The following is a 19,617-nucleotide window of genomic DNA, read 5'->3' on the forward strand; positions in this document are numbered from 1 at the left end:
ACCTTTTGACATATAAAAATACCATCAACATCACTCTCTTTCTCCCATTTCCTCTCTCCATCCCCATATTTCATATTAACCCAGACTTTGATAAGCTCTTTTTAGATGTCTCTGTCATCAATAGGTCTAACAACTGGTTGGTATCCTTGGTCTTCAGTCTTCCTCAGATTCTCTTATACTTTTTGATGAAAACTCTAGTTCTCCCAGCTGCTTCAAAGCAGTTCCGTTATAGATAGTGAAAAGGCAATTAAATCCAAAGTTTTTAGCCTGACTTATAGGCCTGACAACCTGGCCTATCAATTCTCACCAATCCTCTTCCCTAGCGTGTTTTCTTTCCTACCAATTACAGCATGCTTCTAGCCCAACCTCAGAATTCTTTACTATTCTTTACAAAACACGTTTCTTTTAGTCCTATGTGCCTGCACTTGCAAAGTGTTTCTACCATTGCTCCTGTTGGCAAACTCTGACCATCATTCAGACCCTAATTCAGATGGCTCTTATTTAGGAAGGGTTCTTGGATGTCCTCAGAATTTTGTTTGCTTATTTGTCTTCTCACAGGACTTTATATAGTAGCAGCATTTATCACACTTTGTCTATTTGAACCCTCATTAGCCGATGAAGAACTAATGGGAAGATTTTGATTACTGAGCACAGAACAAGACGCCTGGGCACATCTCTACTCTCAGCCCTCCTTCATCTCTCTGCTGAGAATATTAAGTCAGAGAATATTTCTTTATTTATTTTATTTATTCATTTCAGAGAGGGGGGAGAGAGAGAGAGAGAGAGAGAGAGAGAGAGAGAGAGAGAAGGGGGGGGAGCAGGAAGCATCAACTCCCATATGTGGGAGCAGGCAAGCCCAGGGTTTCAAACTGGCAGCCTCAGTGTTCCAGGTCGAGGATTTATCCACTGCACCACCACAGGTCAGGCAAGTCAGAGAATATTTATAAAGCAACAGAGTTCTTGGCAACTCAATGCATATGTGGCTGACCTAAATATAAAACTGAAACCAAATGCTACTACAGAATTCAGTAGTCACCACACTCGAGTCAACACTGGTCTTCTTTCATTCTCTAGGACATATTAAGCTTTCCCATCTCAGGGAATTGGCACATACTCTTCCCTTTGCATGGAATGTTTTTGCCCTCAATCTCTGCAATGCCAACTTCTCCTCTTCCATTTATGCCTCTACATAAATACAATTTCCTCAAATTTTTTTCATAAACATTCTATATAGATAAAAGAAAAAGGTCTCTCTTTTAGCCTTTATTTCTACTTGGGTCTCTTGTTTGTTTCCTTAATAGAACTGAATAATTCTTCATGTTGGGAGGTTATCTTCACCTCTATTATGTTCTATAAGCACAAGAGCTATCCACTCAGAGAACCTAGCAAAGTGCATGAGAACTCAGTAAACATTTGTAGAATATATCATTAACCTAAAAATATATGCCTTCCTTAATCATACACTATCTATTGAAGTAGTTACAGTAACATAAACAAACAAACAAACAAACAGGGCTTACAATCAGAAAACCTAAGTTTATGTTCCAGCTCTGGACCTTACTTATTTCTCAGTAATACTGAAAAAGTCACTACACTTCTCTTAAAGCCCAAATCTCCTAAATTATAGAACATAAACTTTCTTATACCTACACTCACAGGAATACTGTAAAGATAAAAAGGACTTTAAAGAACTTTTTAATAGTATAAAGAATATTGTCAGAGAATATTTATAAAGCAACAAGTTCTTGGCAACTCAATGCATGTGTGGTTGATCTAAATATAAAGCTGAAACCAAACGCTACTACTGAATTCAGGCATACATGAGGAAAACCTGAGCTAGGGTATAAAACTAGAGAAAAAAAGATATTTAAAAAAAGCATTACCAGGACATGGTGTTAAACAGAGTAAAGTGAATTAGTGTTAGGGAAGAAGTAATTTCAGATATGAATACAGAACATATACTCTAGCCTCATCTGTAACTAAAGAACTCATACATATCTTTCAACCCAAATGCTCTACACTTATCCCAACAAACTAAGAACACCCAGCTCTGATCTGATGTGTCTCCTGTCTCACCTCTGCTCTCCAGAGTACACTGTGCCTCAGAGAGTCATTCTCCTCTCAGTACTTCCCATATCAACACACTTCTTCAATTCAGCTCACTGTGCAGTATCGTTATTAATTCCCTACTCCATCAAGTTTTGTACTATATAATCTCAGCATCAGCAAACCTCACTTTAGTAAACAGCCAAGGGTAGAAAGATCTTCATAAAATCGTAAATGTTTAAGGTCCTAATATATACAGGCAGTAAAAACTTGTTAAAGAAAGGACTCATCACCCTTCTTAAATGCCTTCTAGTAATCTTGCTTCAAAATTGATTTAAGAGATCTAATAGAGTAACAGAAAATGTTTAGCTTAAAATACATAACATAAAATTAGCTAAAGCAAACATTATAAATTCTCAGGGAGGAACATGAATAGTGTTTCTCCAAACAACCCCAGCCCTATAATTATCATTTTTTTCTTGTTCCTCTCCGGTAGTCCTACAAAACTCTGCTATTTCAGCTAGTGAGTGAGTGGCCAGGATACTCGGGTGAGAAGGTTTGATTGTCCCCTGAATCAGAAATACCAAACTCCACACTTTATAAAGGGTTGTGAGGTATTTGGTTAAGATGAAAGACATACCACAGGGCACCTCAGTTCTCACAGTATGCAAGAACCTGTTACCTCAGTACCTATTCTGTTGCCAAATGGGTACTGGCAGGTAGCTAGCTGTTCACATACTCTGCCCTAAACTATGCAAACGAGAGATTATGTAAGTAAATATAATTTTAAATGTGGCAACAAGCAAAAGCCTTAAAAGACATACTGAAAAGTAAATTAGTAACTTAAAAAAAAATTCTCCCACTTAATGTTGGTCACTATTTATATTCCACTTGACAAACCTCTTTCTCTGTTGTCACGACGGTCTCTCTCTCCGTGTCTTCTCTCAAAGGAAGAATCCCTTGTTTGATCTCTGTTGTCTCTTTCAGGATATCTTTCTCTTTCAGGATAGCTACTTCGAGTTTCCCAGCTTTCATGATAGCTGCCACTACTGTGACTATCAATTTGAGAAGCTCTTGTGCCTCGGCTTCCTAAACAAAGAATATTCACACAAATGTTTACTATACACTTTATTCAACAAGTTTCATCAATCACAATCTTTCCTATGAAAAACATACAAATAAAGGTGTTCTTTTCTTTAATTCCAAAGTGTGTTAATCATTGTTGAAAGAATATTAACTGTTGGGTCAGAATACCAAAATTGTCTAATGACTGACTTGGGTAAGTCAGGTCTCAGTCACCCTCACCCATAAAAAACATCATATAATGAAATCATAAAGCAAGAAGACACATTTTAATTAACCCCGAAAACAAGATAAAAAATAAAAACTATTGATTCATATCTGATTCACAGAAATATGAAACAATGAAAAATATGGATATATTGTATTTTTTGCTCCATAAGACACACTCCCCCCACCCAAAAAGTGGAAGGGAAAAGGCCCGTGCATCTTATGGAGCGAAATATACGGTATTTTATTAAATATTTTAACACACTATTTGGTTCAGAACATTTTTTTTCTTATTTTACTCCTTAAAACCCTACATGTGTCTTATGATCAGGTGCATGGAGCGAAAAATATGGTATATTATTGCTTTGATTACAGTTTATAGTGAAAACATTCTAATACAGAACCAAGGACTTTGTTGACAGTAAATGGTACCTAAAATTTTTCATTAAAATAATGTGGGAAATTAATGTTCACAGAAGACTTGTTTGTAATAGCCCCAAACTGGAAAGGATCCAGATACTTTCAATGGGTGATATGGTACAACCAGACCATGTAATGCTAGCACAAGGAACAAACTATATATATATTGAACAACCTGGATAAACCTCAAAGAAATTATGCTAATGAAAAACCCAATTTCAACAAGACATACACAGCACGATTCCATTTGTTTAACAATTTGTGAAATAACAATTATATGACAGAGAACATATTAGTGGTTGCCAGGGGTTAAGAATAGGGGAGGTGATTTAGGCTGTGGCTACAAAGGGGGAACACAGGGAGTCTTGTGATAGTACCGTTGAGTATCTTGAATTGTGGGGATGGTAATGCAAGGCTACACAGCCAATAGGAAAACAATATAAAGCTTTTTAAAAAATTAAAAATAGAACTAGCACATGATCCAGCAATCCTACTGCTGGGTATATATCCAACGGAACTGAAATCTGCACTCCTATGTTCATTACAGTGTTAGTCACAATAGCCCAAGACATGGAAGCAACTTAATGCCCGCTGACAGATGAATGGATAAAGAAAACGTGGTACATATCGCCTGACCAGCATTGACACATACATATCTGCTTGTGTAGAGTATTTCTGGGAAGAATACAAACAAAACTGGCAACGAAAGGAACAAGGCCAGAGCAGAGGGAAGACATTTTTTTTCCTTCTTAAGTTTGCTTTTTAAAAAATAATTTATTCATAGAGAGAAGAGAAGAGAAGAGAAGAGAAGAGAAGAGAAAGAGAGAGAGAGAGAGAGAGAAAGGGGAGGAGCAGGAAGCATCGACTCCCATATGTGCCTTGACCAGGCAAGCCTATGGTTTCGAACCGGTGACTTCAGTGTTCCAGGTCGCTGCCTAATCCACTGTGCCACCACAGGCCAGGCGAGGGAAGACTTAAATATCTATCTATCTAGTGAGATATTTATATCTCCTTTTATACTTTTGAAATTTTTAACCATGTAAATGCATTATTTAAAAAAAAGCTTTTTTTACAGCATCATTTACAATGGCAACAAAAATGGTACCCAGGAATAAAATATGTATAAGACCTTAATAGAAAAAGCTACAAATTGATATATTTAATACATCTGAAATAAAAATTTGATACTTATTCATAAAATATTTTAAAAATACAGTTCATTTAAAAAATATAAATGAAAAAGGGCCAAGAAAAGTTAAGACAACTATGAAGGAGAAGGTAAAGGGCCTTCAGCTTAATGTGAAGCTGTAATTTCTTTTTTTTTAATTAATTAATTTATTTTTACAGAGACAGAGAGTGAGTCAGAGAGAGGGATAGACAGGGGCAGACAGACAGGAACGGAGAGAGATGAGAAGCATCAATCATTAGTTTTTCATTGCACGTTGCAACATCTTAGTTGTTCATTGATTGCTTTCTCATATGTGCCTTGACCGCGGGCCTTCAGCAGACTGAGTAACCCCTTGCTGGAGCCAGTGACCTTGGGTCCAAGCTGGTGAGCTTTTGCTCAAACCAGATGAGCCTGCGCTCAAGCTGGCATCCTCGGGGTCTTGAACCCGGGTCCTCTGCATCCCAGTCCGATGCTCTATCCACTGCGCCACTGCCTGGTCAGGCATGTAATTTCTTTTTTTTAAAATTTATTTTAGAAAGGAGAGAGTGTGACAGTGAGTGAGAGAGAGAGAGAGAGAGAGAAAGAGAGAAAGGGGGGAGGAGCAGGAAGCATCGACTCCTATATGTGCCTTGACCACGCAAGTGCATGGTTTTGAACCAGTGACCTCAGTGTTCCAGGTCGGCGCTTTATCCACTGCGCCACCACAGGTCAGGCTGAAGCTATAATACTGACCAAGGTAGACCAACAGACCAATGAAAAGAACAAGAGTGATCAGACTATGCAGCAGCAGTGTTTTTGGGGAAGGGGAAAGAAGAAAGTGGAGGAAGAGGCCAAGAAGTTTGAAGATAGTCAACACATTTAGGTAGGTAGTTATTGGGTATTGCAAATGCTTTTTTAGGGCGAGATAAAAATAGCTCAAGATCCTGATATGTAATGATTTGAGGTGGTCTGAAGTAAGAACAAATACTGAAGAACGTACATACTAGTCATTTCTGATACTATCAATTTTGAAAACCTACCATTTTAATCCTTCTTTAATGATCATTTTATATATATGTACATATGCACACATCTTATTTATTAGAAATTACTTCCTTTGACTCTTTTTGTTTGACTAATAGCAATTTTCTTAGTATTTCATAATAATCAAGATTGTAGGCATGAGATAATTCAAATAGGGGGTCTAGGTCAGGCCCCACTTATCTTTTGCTCCATTAGTGTATAATTCCTGTTCAGAATTTCTAGTAAAAATTACAAATTCAATTAATTAAAAATTGCTTTGGCAAAATAAGGATAATAAATGTAGAAATTAAATATTTAGAAATCTTAAAGAGATTTAATAATTTCTATATAAACATACAAGATAAAGTTAACTGAGAGAAGTTAAAAACCTTACCCTTTTCAAGTAACTCTGGACCTCTCCCCCTACTTCTGCCCATCCGGTCATTCCTCATTTCATTTCGAGACTCATTCCTGGAATCATTCCTTAACTCAGCACGAGAACTTTCTTCTCTCAAATGGTTTCTGCCATAACTTCGGGATTCCTCCTGGTAAATATCTTCCTTTCGATGAGCATCTCGACTCTCACGGTCCCTGTAGTCATGGGCATCACGAGTGGACCGAGAATCTCTGAGATCACGGCTCTCCTTGTTATCTCTGCTATAATCTCTCATCTCCCTGGAGTCCCGGATGTCTCTGGAGTCTCTTAGTTCCCTTCGGTCTCTGGTATCTCTGGCATCTCTTCGATCCCGGACATCTCGAAGCTCTCTGTCTTCTCTGTGGTCTCTAGAAGAGCTCTGATCCTGCTCATACTCTCGTTCTTCTCTTGGGTCCTTTTCTCTATCCCTTTTGCCTCTAGTTTCTATAATGCAATGTTGGAAATCAAATGTAATTCTTTTCACAAAGTTTTGGGAAATTAAACAATATATTTAATATGGTGCTTTTAAAATTGTATTACAATGGTAATTTATGTTCTTTGCAAAAAATAAAAGGAGAAAACATAATCAAGTAAGAAAATGAAATCTACCCAAAAGCTAAAATTGCAAAGTAATTTTACTAACACTTAGTTTTTTAAACAACTGAAACAAGTTAATCTCATCACTGATGGCTTACCTTTTAGGAGCCACTTTGAGATACAGAGACATACACAGTGACTTTAATCATATTTACCAAATATAAGGCCTGACTAGCCACACATGACCATTTCAAATGAAGTTAATCACTTTAGAGTAGCCTACAGTTAGTAATCTGGCTTGCAGAGAGTTACTACTATTCTCTTTTCCTGGGCTATATAATGGAATCACACTCTTATCTCTAAAGCCTCTACTTAAAGCATTTTGTAAGATTGCATAGAAAAATAAAGAAGTGATTTTAGTTATTAAAAAGCTAAAATAAATCCTATTTAATCCAAACTTGTCATTGTATAAAAGAAGAAACAGAGACTCAGAACTTAAATGGCTTAGCGAACCCCATGCGGGAATTTGTAAAGATTAGAACTGTTCTTTTGGAGAAGAAAGACAGCAACGGAGTAGATGGACATTCCAATTGCCACCTCCCAGGACCAAATTGGATTAATCTTAATTTAAGAACAATCATCTTGAAAAACCAACTTTGGACTAAACTAAGAGGAGTCTATATCCAAGAATAGCAGAAGAAGCCGCACTGACACTGGTAGGAAGGGCGGAGACGCGGAAAGGGCTTCCCTGCTCCCAGGAATGAGCAGCGGCCTGAAGGGACTTTCACAACAGGGTGGGTTGGCCTGAGAGGTGTGGGAGCTCAGCCCCAGGCCCAGAGCCACAGCCTAAAAGAGGCACTCAGACAGGCTTCTCCACCCCTTCCCCTCTCCTTCCTCTCTGTCTCTCTCTTCCCCTCCCACAGCCAAGGCTCGGGTGCTGGGAGTGGCTCTATGGCCTCTGCCTCAGGTGCTAGAATGGCTCTGGTTGCAACAGAGCAACGCCCCAGATGGGCAGAGCATTGCCCCCTGGTGGGCATGCCGGGTGGATCCCGGTTGAGTGCATGTGGGAGTCTGCCTGCCTCCCTGTTTTCAACTTCAGAAAAATACAAAAAAAAAATTAAATAAATGAATAAAAATAAATAAAGGAAAAAAAGAGAACTCAAATAAATAAAATTGGAAATGAAAGTGGAGAAGTAACAACTGACACCACGAAAATACAAACAATTATAAGAAAATAATAAGATCTGTATGCCAAAAAATTGGACAACCTAGACAAAATGGATAAATTCCTACAAACATATAATCTTCCAAAACTCAATCTGGAAGAATCAGAAAACCTAAACAGACCAATTACAACAAATCAAATAGAAACAGTTATCAAAAAACTGCCAGCAAACAAATGTCCTGGACCAGATGACTTCACAGGCGAATAATACCAAATATTCAAAGAAGAACTAACACCTGTCCTTCCTCAAGCTATTTTGAAAAATTCAAGAGAAGAAAAGACTTCCAAGCTCCTTTTACGAGGCAAGCATAATTCTCATACCAAAACCAGGTAAAGACATTACAAAGAAAGAAAACGATAGACCAACATTCCTAATGAACTTAGATGCTAAAATTCTCAACAAAATATTAGGAAACCAGATCCAGAAATACATGAGAAAAATAATATATCATGATCAAGTGGGATTTATTTTGGGGAGGCAAGGCTGGTACAATATTCATAAATCAATGTGATTCATCAAATAAAGAAAATTAAGGATAAAAATCACCTGATATTATCAATAGATGCAGAAAAAAAGCATTTGATAAAATTCAGCTTTCATTTAAGATCAAAACTCTCAGCAAAGTGGAATACAGGGAACATACCTCAACATGATAAAGGCCATCTATGACAAACCCACAGCCAACATCATACTCAATGGGCAAAAATTAAAAGCATCCCCTTAAGATCAGGAACAAGACAGGTGTGCCCCCTTTCACCACTCTTATTCAACATAGTTCTGGAAGTCCAAGCCACAGCAATCAGACAAGAAGAAAAAACAAAAGGCATCTAAATTGGAAAAGAAGTAAAACTATCATTATTTGCTGATGACATGATACTGTACATAGAAAACCCTAAAGTCTCAGTCCAAAAAACTACTCAACCTGAAAAATGAATTCGGTGAGGTGGCAGGATATAAAATTAATATTCAGAAATCAGTGGCATTTTTATATACCAAAAATAAACTGTCTGAAAGAGAAATTAAGGAAAAATCCCCTTCACTATTGCAACAAAAAAAAATAAAGTACCTAGGAGTAAATTTAACCAAAGAGGTAAAGAACTCGTACTCAGAATATTATAAAACATTGATAAAAGAAGTCGAGGAAGATACAAACAAGTGGAAGCATATACTGTGTTCATGGATAGGAAGAATAAACATCATTAAAATGTCTATAGTACCCAAAGCAATCTATAAATTCAATGCAATTCATATTACAATACCAATGGCATACTTCAAAGATATAGAACAAACATTCCAAAAGTTTATATGGAACCAAAAAAAGAACACAAATAGCCTCAGCAGTCTTGAAAATAAAAACTAAAGTGGGAGGTATCACACTTCCTGATATCAAGTTATACTATAAGGGCACTGTACTCAAAACAGCTTGGTACTGGCAGAAGAACAGGCATACAGATCAATGTAACAGAACAGAGAACCCAGAAATAAACCCTCGCCTTTATGGTCAATTGATATTTGACAATGGAGGTAAGAGCATAACAATGGAGTAAAGACAGTCTCTTTAAAAAATAGGGCTGGGAAAATTGGAAAGGTACATGAAAAAAAATGAAACTAGACCACCAACTTACACCAGTCACAAAAATAAACTCTAAATGGATAAAAGACTTAAATGTAAGTTGTGAAACTATAAACATTTTGGAAGAAAACAGAGGCAGTAAACTCTCTGATATCTCTCGTAGCAATATTTTTGCTGATTTATCTCCACGGGCAAGTGAAATAAAGTACAGAATGAACAAATGGGACTATATTAAACTAAAAAGCTGTTGCACAGCAAAAGACACCATGAACAAAACTAAAAGACAACCCACAGAATGGGAGAACATATTTGCCAATACATCTGATAAGGGGTTAATAACCAAAATTTATAAAGAACTTCTAAAAGTCAACACCAGGAAGGTAAACAATTTAATTAAAAAATCAGCAAAAGTACTGAATAGACACTTCTCCAAAGAGGACATACAAATGGCAATAGGCATTTGAAAAAATGTTCAATGTCACTAATCATCAGAGAAATGCAAATTAAAACCACAACCAGATACCAACTCACATCTCTCAGAATGGAGCTCATTAACAAAAGTTGGAGAGGGTGTGGAGAAAAGGGAACCCTCCTGTACTGCTGGTGGGAATGCAGACTGGTGCAGTCACTGTGGAGAACAGTATGGGGTTTCCTCAAAAATTTAAAGATGGCAATGTCACTGCATTAAATTTAATAATAAAAAAAATTAAAGATGGAACTGCCTTTTGACCCAGCTATCCCACTTTTAGTAATATATCCTAAGAATACCAAATCACTGATTCGAAAGAAGATATGCACCCCCATGTTTATGGCAGCATTGTTTACAATAGCCAAGATCTGGAAACAGACCAAGTGTCCATCAGTGGATGAAGAGATTAAAAATCTGTGGTACATTTACATGATGGAATACTATGCGGCCATGAAAAAGAAGGCAATCTTACCTTTGTGACAGCAAGGATGGACCTGGAGATTATTATGCTAAGTGAAATAAGCCAAAGAAAGACAAATACCATATGATCTCACATACATGTGGAATCTAATGGACAAAGTGAACTGAGGAATGGAATAGAGGCAGAGACGGGGTCACAGGGACCAGGACAGCAGTCGGAGGGAAGGGAGATGAGGGGATGGGATCAGAGAAGGTGAAGGGATTAGTGAACTATATATACATAACACAGAGACATAGACAACAGGACAGCACCCTAGAGGGAAGGGGGTGAGAGTTAAGGGGAGGGGCAAAGGGGGTATAAGAAGGGACACAGGTGTGGGGGTGAGGGAGTTATATTCAGTGGACATTTGAATCCATGTAAAAACAATAAGTTAAAATTTAATAAAAAATAAAAAAAAGAAACTATTCTTTCAATACGCCTAAAATAGACACATAATGATTACAGCATAAATCTGATATGAAGTCAAAGAATGAACAGAGAACCTCAAATAACAAACACTGCCTTTTTAAAAATTCAGATTTCTCCACACGTTGCTCTTATACTCTGATTGCCTCAAGATCAGAGGCTGTTTTAGACTCTACAGCAGCTTTAATATACCTAGGACATTAAAAATTAACCTGCTTGTCACTCAGTCTCCACTGGCTTAGGCCCATAGACTTTTTTCAAGCTCCCAAACACTTCGTATCCACAAATTCTCTAGATTTTTGCATCAATAACTCATCTGCCCTGCCAATTACTGACTCCATACACCTATATCCATAAATGCCACTATAAAACAGAAGCACTAGGCAAGGATTTGATGTCTCTATCTCTTCTTGTGAACATCTACTACTTCTATTCTTCCTCCAATACCAACACTGCCTAAATATATGTTCACTTAATACTTTTGTTAATGATACCCCTATCTTATTACTTATTTTGTTCTTTACCTACCTCCCATTCATCCACTAAAATTATTCTTACTTCAGAAAATGACATCTAAATAAAGAGGAACTAACATTTGCTACACATCTTACATAGGAGGTTAAAGAAATGTCCTTCTTGTGTTCCTTACAAAGAACTGAAACACATACAGATTCTTCCTGTAACATAAGCCACTTACCACAAAAAAGCAATCCTAAAAACACTCAACTACATATACTATTCCTCTTCATTAGTGTGTTTAATAATTATGTTTTGAAATAATAAAGTTTTCATTCACTGAGTAGTCACTAAATAAATACTATATTCCCAGTCAACTATAGTTGGTAAATATATTAGAATTAATAAATAGGTATAAAAGAATTTTCCCATCTTAGCAATGTTCTATAAATACTGATAGGGGCATCTGGTTCCAAAATCATGTATACAGAGATAATTCTATAAAATAGATGCGCTCCTTGGTCCCTACCTATGCATCCATCATTTTCTTAAATAAAAAAAATGATCAATGATTGGTTGTACTGTTGATAGGAACTATGTTCAGCACGTTCACGGGAGACTGCTATACTATACTCACAGACAGGCTTTTAAAATGCATTTAAAAGAAATGTTGTTCCAAGTAAAGTAAGGAAGTATTCTCCTGAGTACTCAGTATGTTAAAAACTAACTCAGGTGAAGTTGGGGAAAACATTTGTCAAGGCAAACAAACAAGGAAAAGAAATTTAGACAAGAAGTGCCGAGATATTAGATCAGAGATATAAGACTGTATTGTTAGGTAATAATAGCATCTCAGCATGGTGTACCAAACCCAAAGTTAACTTAATTCTCAGGCATAGAAAGAAAACTGCTTTGCTTACTTTATCTCTTTCTTGATTTATAGCCAGAAAACTGATCACTTGGTTTGAACTGACCCTTTGAATGTTCACCCAACTCTCAACTCTTTATCAAAACATAATACCTTCAAACTCTGCCCTTTGGTTTCCTGCTTTTTTCCCATCGCCTCTTTGATTTTTTTTTAAGAATTAACTAAGCAATTAGAAGGATATGCTAAGAATAAGATGGCCAAAAATTTCTAGAACTTCAGAGTACTCTAGTAAAACATCTTAAAGAAAGCATCAACTTAGTATACATAAAATGCCTATTTTAATAGCTTACATTCCGTCATTAAGCACGTCCTATCGCTCTCAAGAACTCTGTATTACACAAGACTTAAAATATCTTAAGATAGTTCTCCTACCCCTTATTATAACAATAAATCTGAATGTCCAAGTTTTACATTTAAAAAGTTTACTTAAATAACTAAAAAAATCAAGATACAAGCCATAAAATCTAAGAGAGAAGCTGATCAAACTAAACACACACACACAGATTAAGGTACAGTGCACACCTTCCCTCCTCTCCTGACGCCGGTCATGGGACTGCGAAGTGTGCTCGCGCTCGTGCCTCCCTTTGTCCCGCAACGGAGAGCGATGTCTGGGGGGACTCTGCTTTCTCTGAGGAGAAGACAGAGAGTGCGAAGAAGGGTAAGGCGAGGTAGAATGTCGTAAAGGTGGAGTCACTGTCCTCTGGTAAGATGGTGAAGGAGTTCTTTTTCGACGAGGAGAAGGAGAATGTCTTTGAATAGATGATCCTGACTGTGAGGAAGAGGAGTGATGTCTGGAAGACACAGGAGAATGATGCTGTCCTGCAGGGGAAGTGGACCTGCAAGGAGATACATCATCAATACAAAACATGCTCAAGGGCCTTCACTTTCAGCCAAAGGGAAATCTTTTTTCAAAAGAAAATAAAAATACTGAATGTAAAAGTTTAAGCTAAAACTGTAATTCCAGGATAAATTTTAATTCACATTGCTATAAAATAATAAGTCGATTTTTAAAGATTTTATTTTATTTTTATTTTTGACAGAGACAGAGAGAGAGAGTCAGAGAGAGGGACGGATAGGAACAGACAGACAGAAAGGGAGAGAGATGAGAAGCATCAATTCTTCATTGCAGCTCCTTAGTTGTTCAGTGATTATTTCTCATATGTGCCTTCGCCAGGGAGCTCGAGTGACCCCTTGCTCAAGCCAGCGACCTTGGGCTCAAGCCAGCAACCATGGGGTCATGTCTATGATCCTATGCTCAAGCCAGCGACCCCTCACTCAAGCTGGTGAGTCTGCATTCAAGCCGGATGAGGCCACACTCAAGCTGGTGACCTTGAGGTTTTGAACCTGGGTCCTCCACATCCCAGTCTAATGCTCTATCCACTGTGTTACCACCTGGTCAGTCTAAAGATTTGATTTTTAAGTCAGTTTGAGGCACTAGCTCCAGAAGACATGCACTGCCTCTCTCCCAAGCTTTAGTTCTGAAGCACGCTTCCTTTTCCAGGGAACATTCTCCCTGAGCATTGATGGTCTTACTCTTATTGCAAGTGTGGAATTCACTTGTCAGCGATAACTTCTGACAGTGTGAATAGGTCCTTGGACGGGGAACCCATAAACAGCTAAAAAGAAAACACACTGGTAAGATCTAGACCAGGGGTTGCCAAACTTTTTACACAGGGGGCCAGTTCCCTGTCCCTCAGACCGTTGGAGGGCTAGACTATAAGAAAAACTATGAACAAATCCCTATGCACACTGCATATATCTTATTTTAAAGAAAAAAACAAAACAGGAACAAATACAATATTTAAAATAAAGAACAAGTAAATTTAAATCAACAAACTGACCAGTATTTCAATGGGAACTATGGGCCTGCTTTTGGCTAATGAGATGGTCAATGTGCTCCTCTCACTGACCACCAATGAAAGAGGTGCCCCTTCCAGAAGTGTGGCGGGGGCTGGATAAATGGCCTCAGGGGGCCACATGTGGCCCACGGGCCGTAGTTTGGGGATCCCTGATCTAGACAGAGCACAGCAAAGAGAATGCCTGTAACTCAGTGCTGTGGGGAAAGGGGAAGGCTCTCCACCTAAGCCAGACCTAGAGAGTGCACTCCCTGAGCTGACACCTAAAACGGGGAAAGAATGCTAGGGTTAAGAACAGAACATACTGTCTATGAAGTTTTCATCTTAAAAACCTGCCTTCACTCCTGTGCAGCACAAACTGAGATTTAATTACTAAGTCTTGGTTTAACTAAGGCATTCTCTACATCTTCAAAATTATCTTCTTTCACTGACAGCAAAAGAACACCATAATGTAACCTCAGAAAGCACCTGTGAATCACTTCTACAATCTATTATGTCCTGGGCCCTGTCCACACTAAATATGTAAAATATGTGTGTAATACAGACCTGGAATACATACATTTGTGCAATAACTAAAAACAGGACTAATGTTTAAAAAATAACCTTCTAGCCTGACCAGGCGGTAGCACAGTGGATAGAGCGTCGGACTGGGATGCGGAGGACCCAGGTTCGAGACCCTGAGGTTGCCAGCTTGAGCACGGGCTCATCAGGTTTAAGCAAAGCTCACCAGCTTGAGCCCAAGGTCGCTGGCTCGAGCAAGGGGTCACTTGGTCTGCTGTAGCCCCCTGGTCAAGGCACATAAGAGAAATCAATCAATGAACAACTAAGGAACCGCAACGAAGAATTGATGTTTCTCATCTCTCTCCCTTTTTGTCTGTCTGTCCCTGTCTCTGACTCTGTCTCTGCCACACACACACACACACACAAAATAACCTTCTAGACATCATATACCCAGATAAATATCATACTCTTCAAAGCAATCATTTTGAGAGCTAGATGTTTACTAAAAAAAATTCTGAAGTTTTAGTCTAAGCATTTCAGAGTTACCGTCAGTGCCTATGATAAATATTTTTAAATATCCACAATGGTGGCAAAATCATTCATGATCCTAAACTAGGGTTTCTCAATCTTGACACTACTGATATTTTGTATTCAATAATTCTACATGACAAGGGGCTATCTCTGTTTGGCAGCATCTGTGGCCTCTATTCATTAGAAGCCAGTATATCTCCCTCCCAACCCCATTCATGACAATAAAAATTGCTCCAAACACTGCCAAGTCTCTCCTGGTTGAGAATCACTGCCCTAAATTATGTTGTAGATAAATAACTTGGTAAGTCAATATAAAGTGTAAATCTATGAAATACAGAGGTTGGCAAAAAATAGGTTTAGTTGTTTGTATGACAACGCACTAATTAATAAAAATACAAAAATAAACTCATATAGTCATAACTGTAAACCTACTTTTGCCCAGCCCTGTATATGTCAGTAAGTTAGGAAAATAACCCAATATATTAAAAAGAATTTTGCAGATACCTCAAAATAAATGAAAATGAGAACAATCAAAAATTTGTGGGACATAGTGAAAGCAGTCCCAACAAGAAAATTCAGAGCAATACAGGCCTACCTAAAGAAACAAGAAAAATCTCAAATAAACAATCTAACTTGCTCTGGTTAGTGGGCTCAGTGGTAGAGCGTCAGCCCGGGTTCGATTCCCAGTCAGGGCACACAGTTTGAGAAGCGCCCATCTGCTTCTCCACCCTTCCCACTTTCCCTTCTCTCTATCTCTCTCTTCCCCTCTTGCAGCCAGTGTTCCATTGGAGCAAAGTTGACCCAGGTGCTGAGGATGGCTCCATGGCCTCTGCCTCAGGCGCTAGAAATGGCTCCAGTTGCAACAAAGCAAAGCCCCAGATGGGCAGAACATTGCCTCCTAGCGGACATGCCAGGTGGATCCCAGTGGGGCGCATGCGGGAGTCTCTCTGCCTCCCCACTTCTCACTTCAGAAAAATACAAAAAAAAAAACAAAAAACAAAAAAAAAAAGGAACTTGTAAAAGAACACTTAAAGGAACTTGTAAAAGAACAACAAAGCCAAAGGTGGGTAGAATGAAGGAGATAATAAAGATTAAAGCAGAAACAAATAGTCTACAAAAAACAAGAGAAAGGATCAATGTAACCAAGGGCTGGTTCTTTGAAAAAATAAACAAGATTGACAAACTTTTAACCAGACAAATCAAGGAAAAAGAGAAAGGAACCAAATAAAATCAAAATAAAAGAGGAGCCTGACCTGTGGTGGTGCAGTGGATAAAGCGTCAACCTGGAAACACTGAGGCTGCCGGTTCAAAACCCTGGCTTGCCTGGTCAAGGCACATATGGGAGTTGATGCTTCCTGCTCCTCCCCCTTCTCTCTCTCTCTCTCTCTCTCTCTCTCTCCCCCCCCCAAAATGAATAAATAAAATAAAAAAAAAAGTAAAAAAAAAAAAACTTAAAAAAAAAATAAATAAAAGAGGAGAAGTAACAAATGATACCAAAGAAATACAAAGGATTATAAAAAAATATTATGAACAACTATATTCCAACAACTTGGACAATCTAGACAAAATGTATCAAGTCCTAGAAACAATCTTCAAAAACTGAATCTGGAAGAATCAGAGATAAAAATATGAACAATAAAATGGCAATAAATACATATCTATCAATAATTCAATCTAAAAAAACAACAGAAACGAACAATCAGAACAGAAACAAGACTCACAGATACAGAGAACATTTTGATGGTTACCAGATGGGAGGGGGTTTGAGGAGATGGCTGAAGAAGATTAAGGGATAAGAAGTACAAATTGGTTGTTACAGTGTAGTCATGGGGACGTGAAGTATAGCATAGGGAACAGAGTCAATAATATTCTAATAACTAGATAGCCCACCAATCTGAAAGAAGTGACAGATTCTTAATATAGTGTTGGTTTTAGAATGAATACATTCTTTATTCACAGTGATGGAGATAAAATAAGAAGATCTACCTTAAAAAATCATGGAAATTAAAATTAATTTCTCCTAAGTCAAAATGGCATTTTCAACCTTGTCATTTTTGGCATTAGAACTCCAGGAGAGTACCAACACCATTAGTCCTTCAGAACTCCTAGCTCTGCTGCTTCAAGTCCTTAGACAAAAGAAATAGGCCAAGTTCAGATTTTTTACACACTGAGTAAACACCGAGTCCGAGGAACACCATGTTGCTACTGGTAGAAACAGCCAGAAAGAAAAACTGGAAAAGGAAGAATCAGCCTCAATTCCTCATAACACAAAATGTGTGACTATTTCACAGGTGAACTATCCAGGAACATATGTTAAGATCCACCTCTCAGAAATTTCTGGATCAAAATAACAAAACAAGAGCACCAAGAAGTCAATAAGAACATTTAACATAATTTATATCTGATCTAAATGCCCTTTTCAAAATATACATACTGGATTTAATAAAATACAGAGCATATTTTAGAAAAATATGTTCAGGAATTGTAGATGCTCCAGTAGTCTCCTCGCCTGTTGCTAGATCCTAGCAGCTGAAAGAATTATTCTGGTTCTTCTAAGTCACCACAAGGAAGAGAAAAAAATTTGATTCATCTAAATAAGATGGACAAAATCTCTTATCAAGACAAAGGACTAAGCTTATCATCAAAATCTATTTTTAGAAAATAGATTTTGGTGAATTTACAGTTATAGGAACTGCTTACTGTGTAGATTTATCCTGAATAATATTACAAACACCAGCTCACAACGCTTTCCAGATCAAGGGCCTCATGATTTTTTTTTCTTTTTTTTTTTTTACAGGGACAGAGAGAGAGAGTCAGAGAGAGGGATGGATAGGGACAGACAGACAGGAACGGAGAGAGATGAGAAGCATCAATCATCAGTTTCTCATTGCAACACCTTAGTTGTTCATTGATTGCTTTCTCATATGTGCCTTGACCATGGGCCTTCAGCAGATCGAGTAAACCCTTGCTTGAGCCAGCAACCTTGGGTCCAAGCTGGTGAGCTTTTTGCTCAAGCCAGATGAGCCCGTGCTCAAGCTGGCAACCTCGGGGTCTCGAACCTGGGTCCTCTGCATCCCAGTCCGACGCTCTATCCACTGCGCCACCGCCTGGTCAGGTGATAAATTTTATGAATCAGAAAAATCAATCAATGTACTACACCTATGTTCATAAAAGGACTATTCACAATAGCCAAGAGGTAGAAGCAACCCATACATCCACTGACAAATGAATGGACAAACAAATGTGGTATATTCAGACAATGAAATATCACACTGCTTTAAAAAGGAAGGCAATCCTGTCACACACGTCAACATGAATGAGCCCTTAAGACAATATGCTAAATGAAATAAGCTAGTCACAAAAAGACAAAATGATTCTACTTATGAGGCATATAATGTGGTCAGATTCATAGAAACAAAAGTAGAATGGTGGTGGTTACTAGCAGATGAGGACTGGGGCAAAGGGGAGGGGGAAGGGAGTTGTTTAAGGAGTCTACAGTTTCAGATTTGCAAGATTAAAACTGTACACTTCAAAATGAAGATTGGAAATTGTTTTTTTAATAATAATACCAAATTTTAAATTAATGTTTACTGAATTATCTAAAACTCAATATGGGAACTATTAAATACACTAAAAAAATCCTTTATACTAATACCTAAAAACTTCTGAAAAGTAAGTATTTTAGATTCTATAAAAGTAAGATTGTTAAAAACATAGATCCTACTTACTTACCTGGGCTTGTCTCTTTTTTCTCTTTGTCTTTCAAAATCCCGTCCTCTGTCTTTCCCATCTCTTGGTTTTTCCTCTATCCTGTCTTTTACTTTATATTTTTCTTTAAATTTTTTCCCCAGAGCAATATCTTCCTGTATAGGAGGGGGCGGACTAGGAGTGCGAGGTCCTTTCTTTTTACTTTGGCTGCTTTTTGAATTCCTGAAGGTAACACAAGTGATCATTAGAGGTCTACTTTTGAAAGGTCTAATAGACTTGCTTTTAACAAAGCACATTTAAAAATGGTAGCATTCCTTTTAATAATTTGCCTTTATTTTTTATACTAGTAATCAATGTCTAGAAAAAAAATGAGCAAAATAATAATTTACTTGTTGCTTATTTCATTAACAGTACTTAGTAAAAAACTTACAGGGTAGGGGTCTAAAATAGAGATGGTGTATAAAGAGATTCTTTCAGGAAAGGAAATAATATAAAATAAAACAATATGTGTTTTTATATATAGAAAAGTAGATGAAGAAAGTAAAAATCACCTGCAATTCCATCACTCAAGGACAATTATTGTTAACACCCTGGATACATGTTCATAC

The 19,617-nt window shown here is 37.6% G+C and overlaps 1 protein-coding gene across 6 annotated transcripts in view; it reads right to left on the reverse strand.

The window, feature by feature from the left end:
* ZC3H13 (zinc finger CCCH-type containing 13) overlaps positions 1 to 19,617 on the reverse strand; it is an 87,618-nt gene that overhangs the window by 29,101 nt on the left and 38,900 nt on the right. For all 6 annotated transcript variants that reach the window (XM_066236083.1, XM_066236082.1, XM_066236081.1 and 3 more), the window contains 4 exons: positions 19,034 to 19,231; positions 12,936 to 13,249; positions 6,321 to 6,785; positions 2,947 to 3,135 (listed from right to left, as the gene is read on the reverse strand). In XM_066236083.1, the coding sequence (XP_066092180.1) occupies positions 2,947 to 3,135; positions 6,321 to 6,785; positions 12,936 to 13,249; positions 19,034 to 19,231 (1,166 nt within the window). The remainder of the gene's footprint in view (positions 1 to 2,946; positions 3,136 to 6,320; positions 6,786 to 12,935; positions 13,250 to 19,033; positions 19,232 to 19,617) is intronic.

Source organism: Saccopteryx bilineata, chromosome 6 (genome assembly GCF_036850765.1).
Source record: "Saccopteryx bilineata isolate mSacBil1 chromosome 6, mSacBil1_pri_phased_curated, whole genome shotgun sequence".
NCBI classification, from domain to species: domain Eukaryota; kingdom Metazoa; phylum Chordata; class Mammalia; order Chiroptera; family Emballonuridae; genus Saccopteryx; species Saccopteryx bilineata.